This window comes from Sturnus vulgaris, chromosome 3, assembly GCF_052056855.1.
Source record: "Sturnus vulgaris isolate bStuVul1 chromosome 3, bStuVul1.hap1, whole genome shotgun sequence".
In the NCBI taxonomy this organism is placed as follows: domain Eukaryota; kingdom Metazoa; phylum Chordata; class Aves; order Passeriformes; family Sturnidae; genus Sturnus; species Sturnus vulgaris.
The window spans coordinates 8,742,567-8,754,712 of NC_142245.1; the positions used below are offsets into that span (position 1 = coordinate 8,742,567).

The following is a 12,146-nucleotide window of genomic DNA, read 5'->3' on the forward strand; positions in this document are numbered from 1 at the left end:
CAGGACGCAGCCGTGCGTGCTCGCTGCTCGCAGCGCCTGCACGCGCGTGTGCCGTGGGTTTTCCTGCGTGCTGCTTTTCCTGGAGCTTGCTCGTGGGCCCGTGTGCCCAGGCAGACGGCGGGGAGGGCGCGATAAAAGCGGTTACACATTCCTGCCTTTCTGCCGCTCTTCCAACCTTCATTGCACGATGATGCATCTAATTTTTAATTTGTAAATACAAGGCTGAATTCCCTCTAGCACCACTTGCTTTCATAAAGCTTCTGAGCAGTTTGCTGTCTTGAATAAATTTGGCTTTGGAGGGGGGTCAGGGGGATTTGAACCACCGCATTCTTGCGGGGTTTGTGAAGATTCACATGGTAACCGGTGGGGAGCATTGTTCGGCTTATCTGAATAAGCACCAGCCATGTGAGTTTTAACATTGCCCAGGGCAATGGAGAGCGCGGGTGGGTGGGGGTGAAAGCCAGAAGGACTGCACCCTCTCTCCCCTTCGCCTTCGGGAAGTGCGGCCGAGGAAGAGGAGGACACCGCCGGGCCGATGGCGATGGTTTCTCCCGGTGGTTATTTTTTGGGGGGTTTTTTTTTGGAGCTGGTGTTCTCTTTCCCTCCCGCTCCTCAATTGTCCTGCTATCTCCTTCATAATCTACTGCTCCTGCTTTTCATTGTTTACCTTCTTAATAAGGGAGGCGGGGAAGGCTGGGGCTTGACTGACAGCGACAAGCCCTCACGGTCTGGCTGGAGAGCCGAGGGCTGCGGGCGGCCTCAGGGGGCTGCGCCGGGCCCGGCCGGGCTCCGGCGGGCCACGGCCACAGGAATCCCTTCGGGAATAGCGAGGCTGCCCTCCCGCCGCTGGCTGCCAGCTCCGGGGCTGGAGGGGCCCCGCGATATTCTGTAGCAAGTGTATTTTTACTTCAAAGTGGGAAATGCTAATTAAGCGATACCTGCCTTTAAAGTTACTGCGGAGCATATGGTGCGCTGTGTGAGATTCCTCCAGCCGCTGAGAGCGGGCGAGGAATGCGCAGAGAGGAGCCGGGCTGCGTGAAGCGGGCATTCCTCCGGGAGGGCAAACCCTGCAGTGGCCATGTTCGCCAGGAGACTCAGGGGTGGGGTAAAACAAAACAAATTCTATACTAAAAAAAATTAAAAAAAAATTAAAAAAAATTAAAAAATAAAAAAAGAGGAAAGAAATCCCCACCCAAACGACCCCAAAATCGCTACTGAGCTCCCCCAAGCCAAGGTGGGCCAAACGCCGCCGGGCTGCGCTTGTCCCCGCGGTAGCCTCGCTGGGGAGAGAGGCCGGGCCCGGTCCGGGCTGTGCCAGGCTGCGTTGGGCTGTACTGGGCCGTACCGGGCCGTACCGGGCGCGGGTTCCGGCCGGGTTGGCTGTGCCGGGCGCTGGCGGCCGCCGCGCTCACCGGTGCTCTTGTTGTGCTTCTCCCGCAGACTGGCAGAAGACCGAGGCGCAGAAGAGGCGAGAGCAGCTCTTGCTGGACGAACTCGTTATTCTCGTTAATAAACGGGACGCGCTGGTCAGGGATCTGGACGCCCAGGAGAAGCAGTGAGTCGGGCAAAGGGAGGGAGGGGGACGACGTCCCCGCCGAGACGCCTCGGTCCCCACAGAAAGTTTGGTCCAAGTCCGCGGGCGCCGTGGCCGTGGGGGAACTCGGCGCGGCCGCGGAGGCGAGCGGGGCCGGCGCGCATCCCGCGCAGCCCCTCAGCGCACCTCCCGCCGTCTCTTTCCGCAGGGCCGAGGAAGAGGACGAGCATTTGGAGAGGACCCTCGAGCAAAACAAAGGCAAGATGGCCAAGAAGGAAGAGAAATGCATTCTCCAGTGAGCGGCCTTCCCTCGGCGGCAGCGAAATCGCAGCGCGGCTTTCTTACGTTCTTAAAATGCCGACATGAGACTGGAAAAAAAAAAAAAAAAAAAAAAAAAAAAGATGCTTTGAAAAAAAAAATTAAACTTTTTCCCATTTTCTTAGGCCAGATCTAGGCTGCGCCGGGCCCCACTCCGTTGTTTTTTGTTTTCCACTCAAGCGAACTCGCGTTGTCCCATGATTTCCGTGTGGGCTCAGCTCTCCTCCGAAGGCGTTGGAAATGGAATCGCCGAGACCCCTGGCGTGAGGGCGATGCCGGAGATGGTCGGAAGGAAGAGAAGAAATAGTTTGTCCTGGTTTCTGTAGCTGGAGGAGGGCTGAGTTTTGAAATAAAAATGTTTTTGTCGTAATAGGATTAGAGAGGGGGATATAGGAAAAAAAATCATTGGGAATGGTTTCATCTAGTCCTGCCATATGTAATACTTAATAAGCTACCTACATTTTATAGTTAGGTCAGATCCACCCCAGTTATTATTAAAAATGTGTTGTATTTACCAGTGGTTTATTACATCAGTTTTACATTTCCCCGAGAGTAGAGCCGAGCTGCTCTGGTTTACTCGGGGGGCTTCTCCCCCAGAGCTGGCACAAAACCCTGGGAACGGCTGCGAGCAGAGTGGGGCAGCCCGGGGCAGAGACCGGCCCGGCCTGGGACAGCGCGACACTTCCCACCCGCGTGCCCCGCGAACTGGACCGGACCGGACCGCGCCGCCCGCTCCGCGTTATTTATTGCGCCCAGCCGCGTTCCCCACCGCACCCCGCCCCGTCCGTGTGACCCCAAACGTGTCCCGCGCTCGCATCGTCCCTTCTTGGAGCTCGTCTCGTTTATTTATTACAACACCCAGTCATATATAAGATTTTCAATAAAACCTGAATCTTTCTTACCGTAACCGCCGCTTTTCTCTTTACCTGGGAAACTCCCGTCACCCCTCCCGCCCTCAGATGGCCGAGAAGGCGGCTCGGGGGACGGAAAGGGACCGATCCCGCCGGAGGGGGGACCGCGGGCCGCCGCCGCTTCGCCCACGCAACGAAACCCACCGGACAGAAAAGTTTTTCGTTTGATTTTAATAAAATGAAATTCGAGGAGGGAAAACTTTTCCCCGCGGTGCCAATGCCGCCCGCCAGCGGCGTAGGGGATGCGCGGCCAAAGCCCGGCTGCGGGCGCGCAAGGGACGCACCCGGGAGGGATCAGTGCCGTGCGGAAGGAGCCCGAGCCCTCCAGAGTCGCTGCTGCCGCTCCGCGAGAGACCGCAACAGCGCCGGCGGCTCCAGGTGCGACTGCGGCCCGCTCCGCCAAAAAGAGTCTCCCGTGGAGGAGGGTAGCGTCCGGTTTTGTGCGAGCGGCCGCCGGTGCCGCGGGATGTACCGGCCTGGGAAACTGGTAGCTGCCCCGGGGTCTGCAGGTGGATTTGGCCCCATGCGAAGTTTGAGGAGAAGATGCGCGGAACACCCTGGCGCCGGGGGGGGCTGGGCAGCGGGCTCCGCCGTGCCCTTCTGCCCTCCCGTAAAAGGAAGAGAGGCTAGGAACGGCAGGAAGCACGCTCCGGAGCTCCGCGGCTGCGGAGCGCGGCTGAGGATCGGGAGGGGAGGGGCGGCAAAGCCAGCGGTGCTGCCTGCCCGGCCGGGCACCAGGAGCTGCTGAGCCCCGAAGCGTGGGGCTGCCCCTGGGGCCAAGGGGGCCGCGGGTGGGCATCCTCTCCTCCTGGAGGAGCCTAGCTTTTAAAGCGAAAAAAGTAACTCAGTCGCTGGGCTGAGGGAAAAATAAGTGTGTGTGTGTCCCATCTTTCTCTCCCAGCCAGGCAAACGGGGCGCAGGAGGCCCCCGCCCTGCAGCCGGACCGACCTGCCCCTACCCTTCGCCGGGGCCAGGGTCGCGCAGCCCGGCCCCCTGCCCACCTGCAGCTCTCGCCCTGCCGCCGACCTTACCTCGGCGCAGCGGGGAGGGCGCCGGCTCCGTCCGGCGGAGGGAACGGGACATCGAGTCTCCGGGACCGTCACCTCGACGGGGGTGGCGAACCCCGCGCCCGCCCTGCCCGCAGCCCCCGGCCGAGCCTGTGGGGAGGCGTCCGCAATTGGGGATTGGGTAACCGCGGGAGTTGCGGAAGGCTTGGGGGGGTATGGATACCCCCTGCTGTGTGTGGGTGGTGGGGGAAGGAGAACCGGGGGGGCTGCTGCCCGGCAGGACCGGGGCTGCCCCAGCGGGGCGAAGTAGTGGGAAGGCGGCGGGGGCGGGGGGAGCACAGCCCGAGCCAGGAACTGCCCCGGCAGGACCGGGGCAAAACGGGGAAGAGGGGCTGGAAGGGGAGAGAACTGCCCCTGCAAACTTTTCCTCCTCCCTCCTCCTGCCTTTACTTTTTTGTGAATGGGCCGCGGCGCCTTTGTTACCGGGAGAAGTGCCCGTGTCGCTGACTTTTGCGGGAGAACGGAGGAGCTTGCTAACCTCCTTCGCTGTACTCATCGGCTCCCTCCCGCCCGGCTTAGACGGTTCCCACTTCGCATAGGATAAATATTTGAAAAGAAGGGGGAAAAAACTCCAGCAACAACAAAATGGTGGGGAAAGTCTTCCCCCCGGGAGACTGTGCTCCGATCGGGGCCGGCGGGCAGCGCCTTTGAACATTAGCTCGCTTTCAGCTCCACTGCAATTAGAAGGAGTTGATTTGGGGAGACCAACAAAAGCCGCGCACCGGAGCCTCTTTAGAGGTCCAGGGCCGCTCCGCCGCCTGCACGACCGCCGCGCCCCCACCCCACCACCTTGAGCCAGGAGTGGGGGCCCCGCGGAGCAGAGCGGAGGGCCCTATGTCCTCTCGCCCCTCTCCCCGCCGCTCCCGTGTGGACCCCGTCCATTCGTCCCCCGCGGCGCGCAGCAGCCCCTAAGTACCGAACATGCGGGGAAAGGTGCCGTCGCTGTAGTTTTAATAGAATTTTAAAGCACAAAGTTTGGGAGAGCCTGCGGGCATCGGGATCGGGGAGGGGGGGCCGTGACACCGCCTCCCCTCCCAGGGAGCGCCCTCCGCGCCGGCGAAGGCGGCAGCCGAAACTTCTTCTGCGGTCTCCCTGGGGCGGCCAGGGACGCGGAGGGCGGCGCGAAGCGGCGTGGGGGGCATCCCGAGGGAAGGGGCAGAGCTGCGCGGGTGCGGAGCAGCCCTCCCTCTTTCGCACTTCTCCAACAATTCCCACCACCCGCCCTCTCCGCAGAGGTAGCGCGGGCCCTGCGCGCCAGCCGCCTGCACTCCTCGCTCGGCCGACCGGCTCTCCGCGGCGCCGGGGTCAGTGCGCGGGGGAGCGCGGAGCGGGGCGGTGCGGAGGAGCCGTCGCCCCGCGCTGCCATTGCCCGGGCGGCTGTCAGTCAGGCGGGGAGCGGCCAGGGATTGGCGCCGGGCTGGTTACGCAGTTGCTTTGCGCGCACATACAAGGGTAGGGCCGGGGGTAGGTGATCAATCCTCATCAGGGCCGCGGCTCCATCGCCCCGACAGCGCGGGCCGCCGGCAAGGTAACGCGGGGCACCCCGACAAGTCGGGGATGCGCGGCTCGGCTCTGGGCAGCGCCCCCCCTGTCCCCCTCCCCAGCCCGCCTCTCACCTGCCTGCCCCCCTCTCTCCCTCCCCCCGCCGCGCCCCCCGCCCGCTCCGCCCCGCGCAGCCCCCGCCGCCGCCGTCGGGCGGGCGCCCAGTCGCTGTTGCTCCGCAGGTGGCCGCGCAGGTGAGGCAGGCGGGGGCGGTGGGCACCGCGCTCACCGACGGGGCGGACGGTGGCGCCGGGACGGAGCGTAGCGGGCCCGCGGCGCCGTGGGCAGGGGTGGTGAGCACGGCCGGGACAAAGCTGTCTCGGATTTTCCTCTTTCCTGTCTCCTCTTTTTCACTTTTCTTTCTCCGCTCTTCCCCGTTCTCTCCTCCCGGGATGGGCCCGCTCCGCCGCGTCCCCGACAAAGTTATGTAACGCCGGGTCCCGGCGGTGCCACCCGACCTGTGCCCGGCCCCGGCCTACAGGGGACACCGCGAACCCCGCCCGGCGTCCATCGCCCCGCGGCCCGGGTACCCCAACCTCCCGGCTAGGGGGAACATGTGTCAGTCTCGGCAGCGGAGGCTGCTCCGGGGCTCGACGGGCCGCCCGAGGTCTCTCTCCTTCCTCCCCTCCGCGTTTATCTGCGGCATTTTGCCTCCGAGCCCGGGCGCTGCTGGGTCTCTCGTGTCGTGTCCCCTGCGCTGGTCCTACCGGAGCCCCCCGGGCGGGCCCCGCCGCTGTCCTGTCCCGGCTACCCACGCTGTCACCCGCTCGGCTGCCGTAGCGCTCTTTTTTCCTTTTCCCCTTTTTAACTCTTATCCACTTCTAATTAAAACTTGCCCGTCTGCTCGCTTTTAAATTAATTATACTTCCCTCCTCTGATACCTCCTTTTGATTGCTAATCCAATTATCTTTTTAAATAATTGCTTTATCTCTCTCGATCGCCGGGCGCTATTGCCTCTCGGCACTTGCGCGCGACTTGCCTTCGTTTAAAATGAAATAATAATAAAACTAACAATCGGGAACTGCCAGCGCGGAGCCCCCGCACCGGGTGGACGCAGCCCGGCGGGAGCCCCGGCACCGGCAGCACTCGGGCGGCCGAAGCCTCACCGGCTTTTTTCCGCTCTCTCCCCAGGCGCTCCGGCCTCGCAACAGGGGAAGAAATCCGCCTGTTTCTCGATCCTCGTTATTATTTTGATTTTTTTTTTCCCTTCGTTTTAATTTTTCTCTCACTTCACCTGCGATCTCTCGAGGACCTCCTGGCAGTGACGGCGGGACGGAACGAAAAAAACTCCTTTCACACTGACTTTGTACCCTTTTTAAAAATTGTCGTTGGCTTAAAAAATTTTTGCTTCTTGTTAGGGGATTTTTTTCGGGGACTCTTTTTGTCAGTTTTTATTCCTTTCATTTCCCCCTCCCCACCCCATACATTCGATTTTATTTTGATTTTTTCTTTTTTTCCTGCGGGACTTTGGAGGAAAACTGCCCGGCTTCTAGCATGATGTCTTACCTCAAACAGCCCCCTTACGGCATGAATGGGCTGGGGCTGACGGGCCCCGCCATGGACCTGCTGCATCCCTCTGTGGGGTATCCGGGTGAGTGCCGCGCACCGCGGCCCCCCAGTCCCCCCATTCTCCAGCATGCGGAGGGGGAAAATTTCCATCCGTGCGGGTTTGGAGGAGCTGGTGGGGCCGTACGGTTTAGGGTGGGTTGTGGGCTGGTTGTTTGCCTGCACCCATGCCTGGGGACACTGGAGTCTAGTTGAATTTCCCCCCTGTTCTCGGGGTGTCTTCGTTTTCCCAGGGATTTTTAAGGATAACGAACTTTTCAAATTGAACAACAACAAAAAAAGTAATTAATTTCGATACAACGAAATCTCTCCTTAGCTCCCGCTGGAGCCAGGCCTGACTCTTCCCCAGCCCTGTGTCCCTCGCCCTGCCCGCAGCGGGACGGGGTCCGGCAGCTGCGGGTGTGCAGGGATGCTGCCGCTCTCAGGGTGCGCCTCAGGCCCCTGTCCCTGGGACACCGGGGCTCCCCCCGTGCCGGGGCGTGCGGGAGGTGCGTGGGGGCCCAGCGTGACCGACGTGGTGGTGCTCATCCCACAGCCACCCCGCGGAAGCAGCGGAGGGAGCGCACCACCTTCACCCGCTCGCAGCTGGACGTGCTGGAGGCACTCTTTGCCAAGACCCGCTACCCTGACATCTTCATGCGGGAGGAGGTCGCCCTGAAGATCAACCTGCCCGAATCCCGAGTTCAGGTACCGGACCTGCGTAGGGGAATCCTGCACCACTGTGGGATGGGGGATGCAGGACCACCCCAGCTCAGCTGGCGCTTCTCAGACCGGCTGCTCTATGTATACTCATCTTTGTTTCCTTGGGACAGGCATGCGTGTGGGCTCCCATCTGCTTGTCCATCCCACTGCGGGGAATTCAGCCGAAGAGGGAATATTTATCTTTTTTTTTATTATTATCTTGTATTAATTTTATTAATATTTTTCTGTCACTCTCCGCCTGCTTCAGGGCATATCAGCCCTACCGCCTGGGTGCTTCCAGGAGATATTCCCTTTGAGAACTGGTCGATGGATACCCGGGAAGATATGCAAGCAGGAACCCAGTGCAGGATCTGTCCCCTAAATCCATATTTTGTCACTGTGCCAGGGATATGCACGAGCTGGGGCACCACAGGCTTGGACCCTGGCCATCCTTGCTTTTGGCAGGCTATGGGGTGGCCGGATTGCCAGGCAGGGGTGAGATTGTATTTGGGGGTGTGAGGGGTGCGCAGTGTTAGTGGGGACTGGGACAACTGGTGCCAGGGTGAGAGTGGTTGGGCGCTCGCAGGCTGAAGAGCTTCTGGGGCTGTCGGGACCCTTGCTCACCCCACCACGCTCCTTGCTCCCCTGCACCCCGTTTTCTCCCTGCAGGTCTGGTTCAAGAACCGCCGCGCCAAATGCCGGCAGCAGCAGCAGAGCGGCGGCGGGGCCAAGAGCCGTCCTGCCAAGAAGAAATCGTCGCCCGCTCGGGAGAGCTCGGGTTCGGAGAGCAGCGGGCAGTTCACGCCGCCGGCAGCGGCCTCCAGCTCCGCCTCGTCTTCCTCCTCCAGCTCGGCCTCCTCAGCCCCGGTGGGCGCCCCGGCCTCTCTCAGCACCCCGGCGTCATCCATCTGGAGCCCGGCTTCCATCTCTCCCGGCGCGGCGCCCGCGGGGGTGACGGTGCCCGAGCCGCTGCCGCCGGCAGCCGCCTCCTGCATGCAGCGGGCCGGCCCCGCCGCCTCGGCCGCCTCCGCCTCCTACCCCGTGTCCTACACCCAGGGCGGCGGATACGGCCAGGGCTACCCTGCGCCGCCCTCCTCGTCCTACTTCGGGGGCGTGGATTGCAGCTCCTACCTGGCCCCCATGCATTCCCACCACCATCCCCACCAGCTCAGCCCCATGGGCCCCTCCTCGGTGCCGGGCCATCACCACCACCACCCGCTGAGCCAGAGCACTGGCCACCACCATCATCACCACCACCACCACCACCACCAAGGGTACGGCGGCACAGGGCTGCCCTTCAACTCCTCCGACTGCCTGGACTACAAGGAGCCCGCCGCTACTGCCTCCTGGAAGCTCAACTTCAACTCCCCCGACTGCCTTGACTACAAGGACCAGGCGTCCTGGCGCTTTCAGGTCTTGTGAGGGGCCGGTCACCGTCCCCCCAAGCTGATCTCCCACCTGGGGACTCCCCACCACCTCCTGGGCAGGACTCTGGTTCTTCCTCCTCCCTCTTCGTTAGCAGTGGCGATGCCCTGGGGAGGTCCTGCCGCCCCCATCTCTACTGACTGATATTTATTTGCTTCCTGCACCACTCCACCAGGTTTATTATAATTATTATTTTTTTAAACGCAACAGAAGTTTAAAAACAAATAAAAGAAAATTTAAAAGCCTAGCGTGTCCCCTGCTGCCCCCCGGGCAGAGGCGCAGGCTCGCTCCTGCCCTGCCAGTGCCTCCCCAGCTTTGTACGGGGACCCTCAGCCCCTGCGCGTGCGGAAGCCTCGGCTCGCCAGTCCTGTACAGCCTCTTGCCGCGGGGAGCGGCGGGAATGATGTAAATACTCGGTCCGTTCCAGTGACCACGATTATTTTTAGTTGACGCTGTTGGGTTGGCATTTATCTAGAGTCTAACATGGAACAGAAAAGGAAAAAACAAAAACGCTTTTTAAATTTCTTCTCTAAAAAAAAAAAGACGCTTTCCTGGTCTCGTGTCCTTTGTCCATCCTCGAGGGCTGCTCTGCACAAGCTTGGCTGTACCGTCCCAGAGCTGAGTGTGAGGGACGAGGCAGCCGCCATGGGAGCTGCCCAGAAGGGAGGCAAAGGGGGAGGGAAAGGCTGCCAGCTGATCCGCAACCTGCAAACCAAAAAACCCAAAACTTTTGGAAAAAAAAATAAAAGGAAAGAAAAAATAAAAAAGCTGCAAAAAAAAGAGTTTTGGTTCATTTTTGGGGAAAGGGTTGCAGGGATAAGCAGCTCTGGTTGGGGCTGGGGACGCACGGCTTTTCGGAGTGTGTTTTTTGGTTTGGTTTTCGTTTTGGTTGTTTCGAGCCCCTTGTGTCGGTCGGTGCGTTGTGGCGGGTCGGGGCTGCAGCCCCGCGTTCCTGTTTCCCCCTCCTGGGCTGGTGCTTCCCGGCAGCTTTGCCCCGCAGCGGGGACAGGGACAGTGTACGTGTGACTTTTGATGCCGTAACCCCTTCAACTGTAAGGCAACTCCCCTCCTTTCGTCCCACCCACCCCAATAAAATCTAAACAAATAAATGGAGTGGTGTCGTGTCCTCCTTCCTCCCTCCTGCCTCCTCTTCTTCATAAAACTTCCCAGGGGGGAGTGAGGAGCAGGGAAATATTTCTTGGAGCCTCCCAGTTGGATGGGGATGCTTGCGAGTGCTCTGGAGGGGGGGATCCAGCGCCACTTCTCCAGAGGCGGACTGGGTACCCACTCTTACGTTAGCTGACGCTTAATTGGTTACGGATTTATCGGCGCTCCGTGGTGCCGATGGGACTCACGGGACAGGCAAGCGCTGCCTGAAACTGCAATTTCCTCCCCCCCCAGGATCGATGGCGCAGCCCCCAAACTCGGGATCCACTCGCGGGCCTGGATGTCGGCGGCGGGATGCGAGGGCCGCTCGGACACCCAGCCGGACATCTGTCCCTCTGCGCTGGTTCAGCACCGGCGCTTCCAGCCCCGACTCCCGGCCGTACCATGTTCAGCCGCTGCCGGCTGCGGTCCAGCCAAGGAAGATAGGGAGACGGTTTTTTTCTCTCGACAATCTCCCCCTCTCCCCACCCATTCCCCCCGACTTCCCTCCAGTTTTTGGAAGCTGCTTATTGGTGCTGGGGCTGTTCCCACTTGCGGAGGACCGGGGATGCGTGGACCCGCGGGCTCCCCTGCTTGGGCCATTGATGCGCTGCTCGGGGAGCATTCCCAAATTCCCATCCCTGTGGTCCTGCCCACTGCATCTGGGAGCTCCGGGGCTGTGCCGTGTGTCCCCATCCCTGGTGTCCCCAGGCAGCCTCGGGCAGCGGGTACCGTGGTGGGGTGAGAGGTGCCAATGCTCCCCGCGGCTGCTTTGGAGGGTTTTACATCCCCCCTCCAGCACCACCTGCCCCTGCTTTCCCGCTCCAGCATCCTGGTGGACAGCGGGGCTGGCACTGCGATGTTGCGGTGGAAAACAGCGGGATCGGCCTCCGGAGCCACCCGCGCCAGCCTCCGTTCAGCCTTCCAGGGTCTCGGCCATGGCAGAGCCTCGAAGTGGGGGTGGCCTCCCTCACCCTTCGGTGCAACAGGGAGCTGTGGGAGGGACTGAGTCAATGTTATGGGATTTTTCTTTCAGTGGTTCTTTTTCTTGTTGTCTCCTTCTCCGCATACGTATAGATAAAAGATATGTAAGTATTTTAAAAGAAATATATCTATACCTCTACTATAAAATAATAATTCTCTTCTGCAATCACCAAAGTGTGGCTGTACAGGCAGTTTGAGTGAGGGCCACGTGTGTTGGGTCCAGGTGCATCAGTCTACACATCCCCAAGCCCTTCCTCTAAAGGGGAAAAAAGTTACCACAGTCCTCCTGGGGCTGTGGAAAAAAAAAATCTGTGCTGGGCACAAAATGAACCAGAGTTGCCCTCCCAGATTTAGTGAGCACATGAGAGATAAGATCCAGCAGGTGTGTAACACACAATCCCCCAGACGTACACCTTTTGTCTTCTTTAAACGAAAAAGATGCACACTTCATCATCCTTATAAACCGTGTTCCACTATAACTCAGTAAATCAGTGATACTGAGAGACACAGCCAAAAGGGGAGCCTGAACTATGTTTTGGGGTTGTGGTCCTAAACCTCTTCATCCAGTGCCCCACAGTGGGGCCGGGCCGGGGCTCTGCTTTGGGGTATCAGACTCCAAGGGATGCTTGTGTTCCCTCACTTTCTCCCCCTGATTTAGGCGCCAGGAACACCAGGTGCCACTAATCAGTGGTTTATCCAGCAACTCCCACACCGCAGCTGGGGCATTTTCCTGTCCCACTCACATATACCTGGAGCATGGTGTTGAAGCTGGCTGCTAAGCACAGATGACTTTGGAGACACAGAGACCTGGTCCAGATCACACCAAATTATGGCTGTACCCTCAATGCTTGGCTGCATTTGTATCAATTTTTTTCTGAAGTGCCAGCAGGGTGGGCAAGACTTGACTTCCGCCTGTGGGTGGGCGAGCACGGGCTGGGAAGGGGCACGTCTGGGTTTGGGGGGCTGCCCTAG

At 60.3% G+C, this 12,146-nt stretch overlaps 2 protein-coding genes across 21 annotated transcripts in view; both read left to right on the forward strand.

Moving 5' to 3' along the window:
- The window catches only part of EHBP1 (EH domain binding protein 1), a 203,678-nt gene extending 200,919 nt beyond the window's left edge, over nt 1-2,759 (forward strand). For all 19 annotated transcript variants that reach the window (XM_088160923.1, XM_088160933.1, XM_088160935.1 and 16 more), the window contains 2 exons: nt 1,441-1,555; nt 1,743-2,759. In XM_088160923.1, the coding sequence (XP_088017049.1) occupies nt 1,441-1,555; nt 1,743-1,833 (206 nt within the window). In that variant the 3' untranslated portion in view covers nt 1,834-2,759. The remainder of the gene's footprint in view (nt 1-1,440; nt 1,556-1,742) is intronic.
- A 2,541-nt stretch (nt 2,760-5,300) lies between these two features.
- OTX1 (orthodenticle homeobox 1) lies at nt 5,301-10,153 on the forward strand. Of its 2 annotated transcripts, none has more exons than XM_014890187.2 (4): nt 5,301-5,358; nt 6,504-6,963; nt 7,474-7,625; nt 8,289-10,153. In XM_014890187.2, the coding sequence occupies exons 2-4, from the start codon at nt 6,867-6,869 to the stop codon at nt 9,039-9,041; spliced, it is 1,002 nt and encodes a 333-aa protein (XP_014745673.1). In that variant the 5' UTR covers nt 5,301-5,358; nt 6,504-6,866; the 3' UTR covers nt 9,042-10,153. The 2 variants fall into 2 exon arrangements, with proteins under 2 accessions (XP_014745673.1, XP_088017045.1); XM_088160919.1 differs by lacking the exon at nt 5,301-5,358 and adding an exon at nt 5,618-5,665.
- Nucleotides 10,154-12,146: the final 1,993 nt, after the last annotated feature.

Excerpts from the sequence above, each read along its gene's own strand:
- OTX1 (XM_014890187.2), top strand. The coding sequence starts at position 6,867 with ATGATGTCTTACCTCAAACAGCCCCCTTACGGCATGAATGGGCTGGGG. Across the intron at positions 6,964-7,473 it reads TCCCTCTGTGGGGTATCCGG|CCACCCCGCGGAAGCAGCGG; the intron begins GTGAGTGCCGCG and ends CTCATCCCACAG. Across the intron at positions 7,626-8,288 it reads TGCCCGAATCCCGAGTTCAG|GTCTGGTTCAAGAACCGCCG; the intron begins GTACCGGACCTG and ends TTCTCCCTGCAG.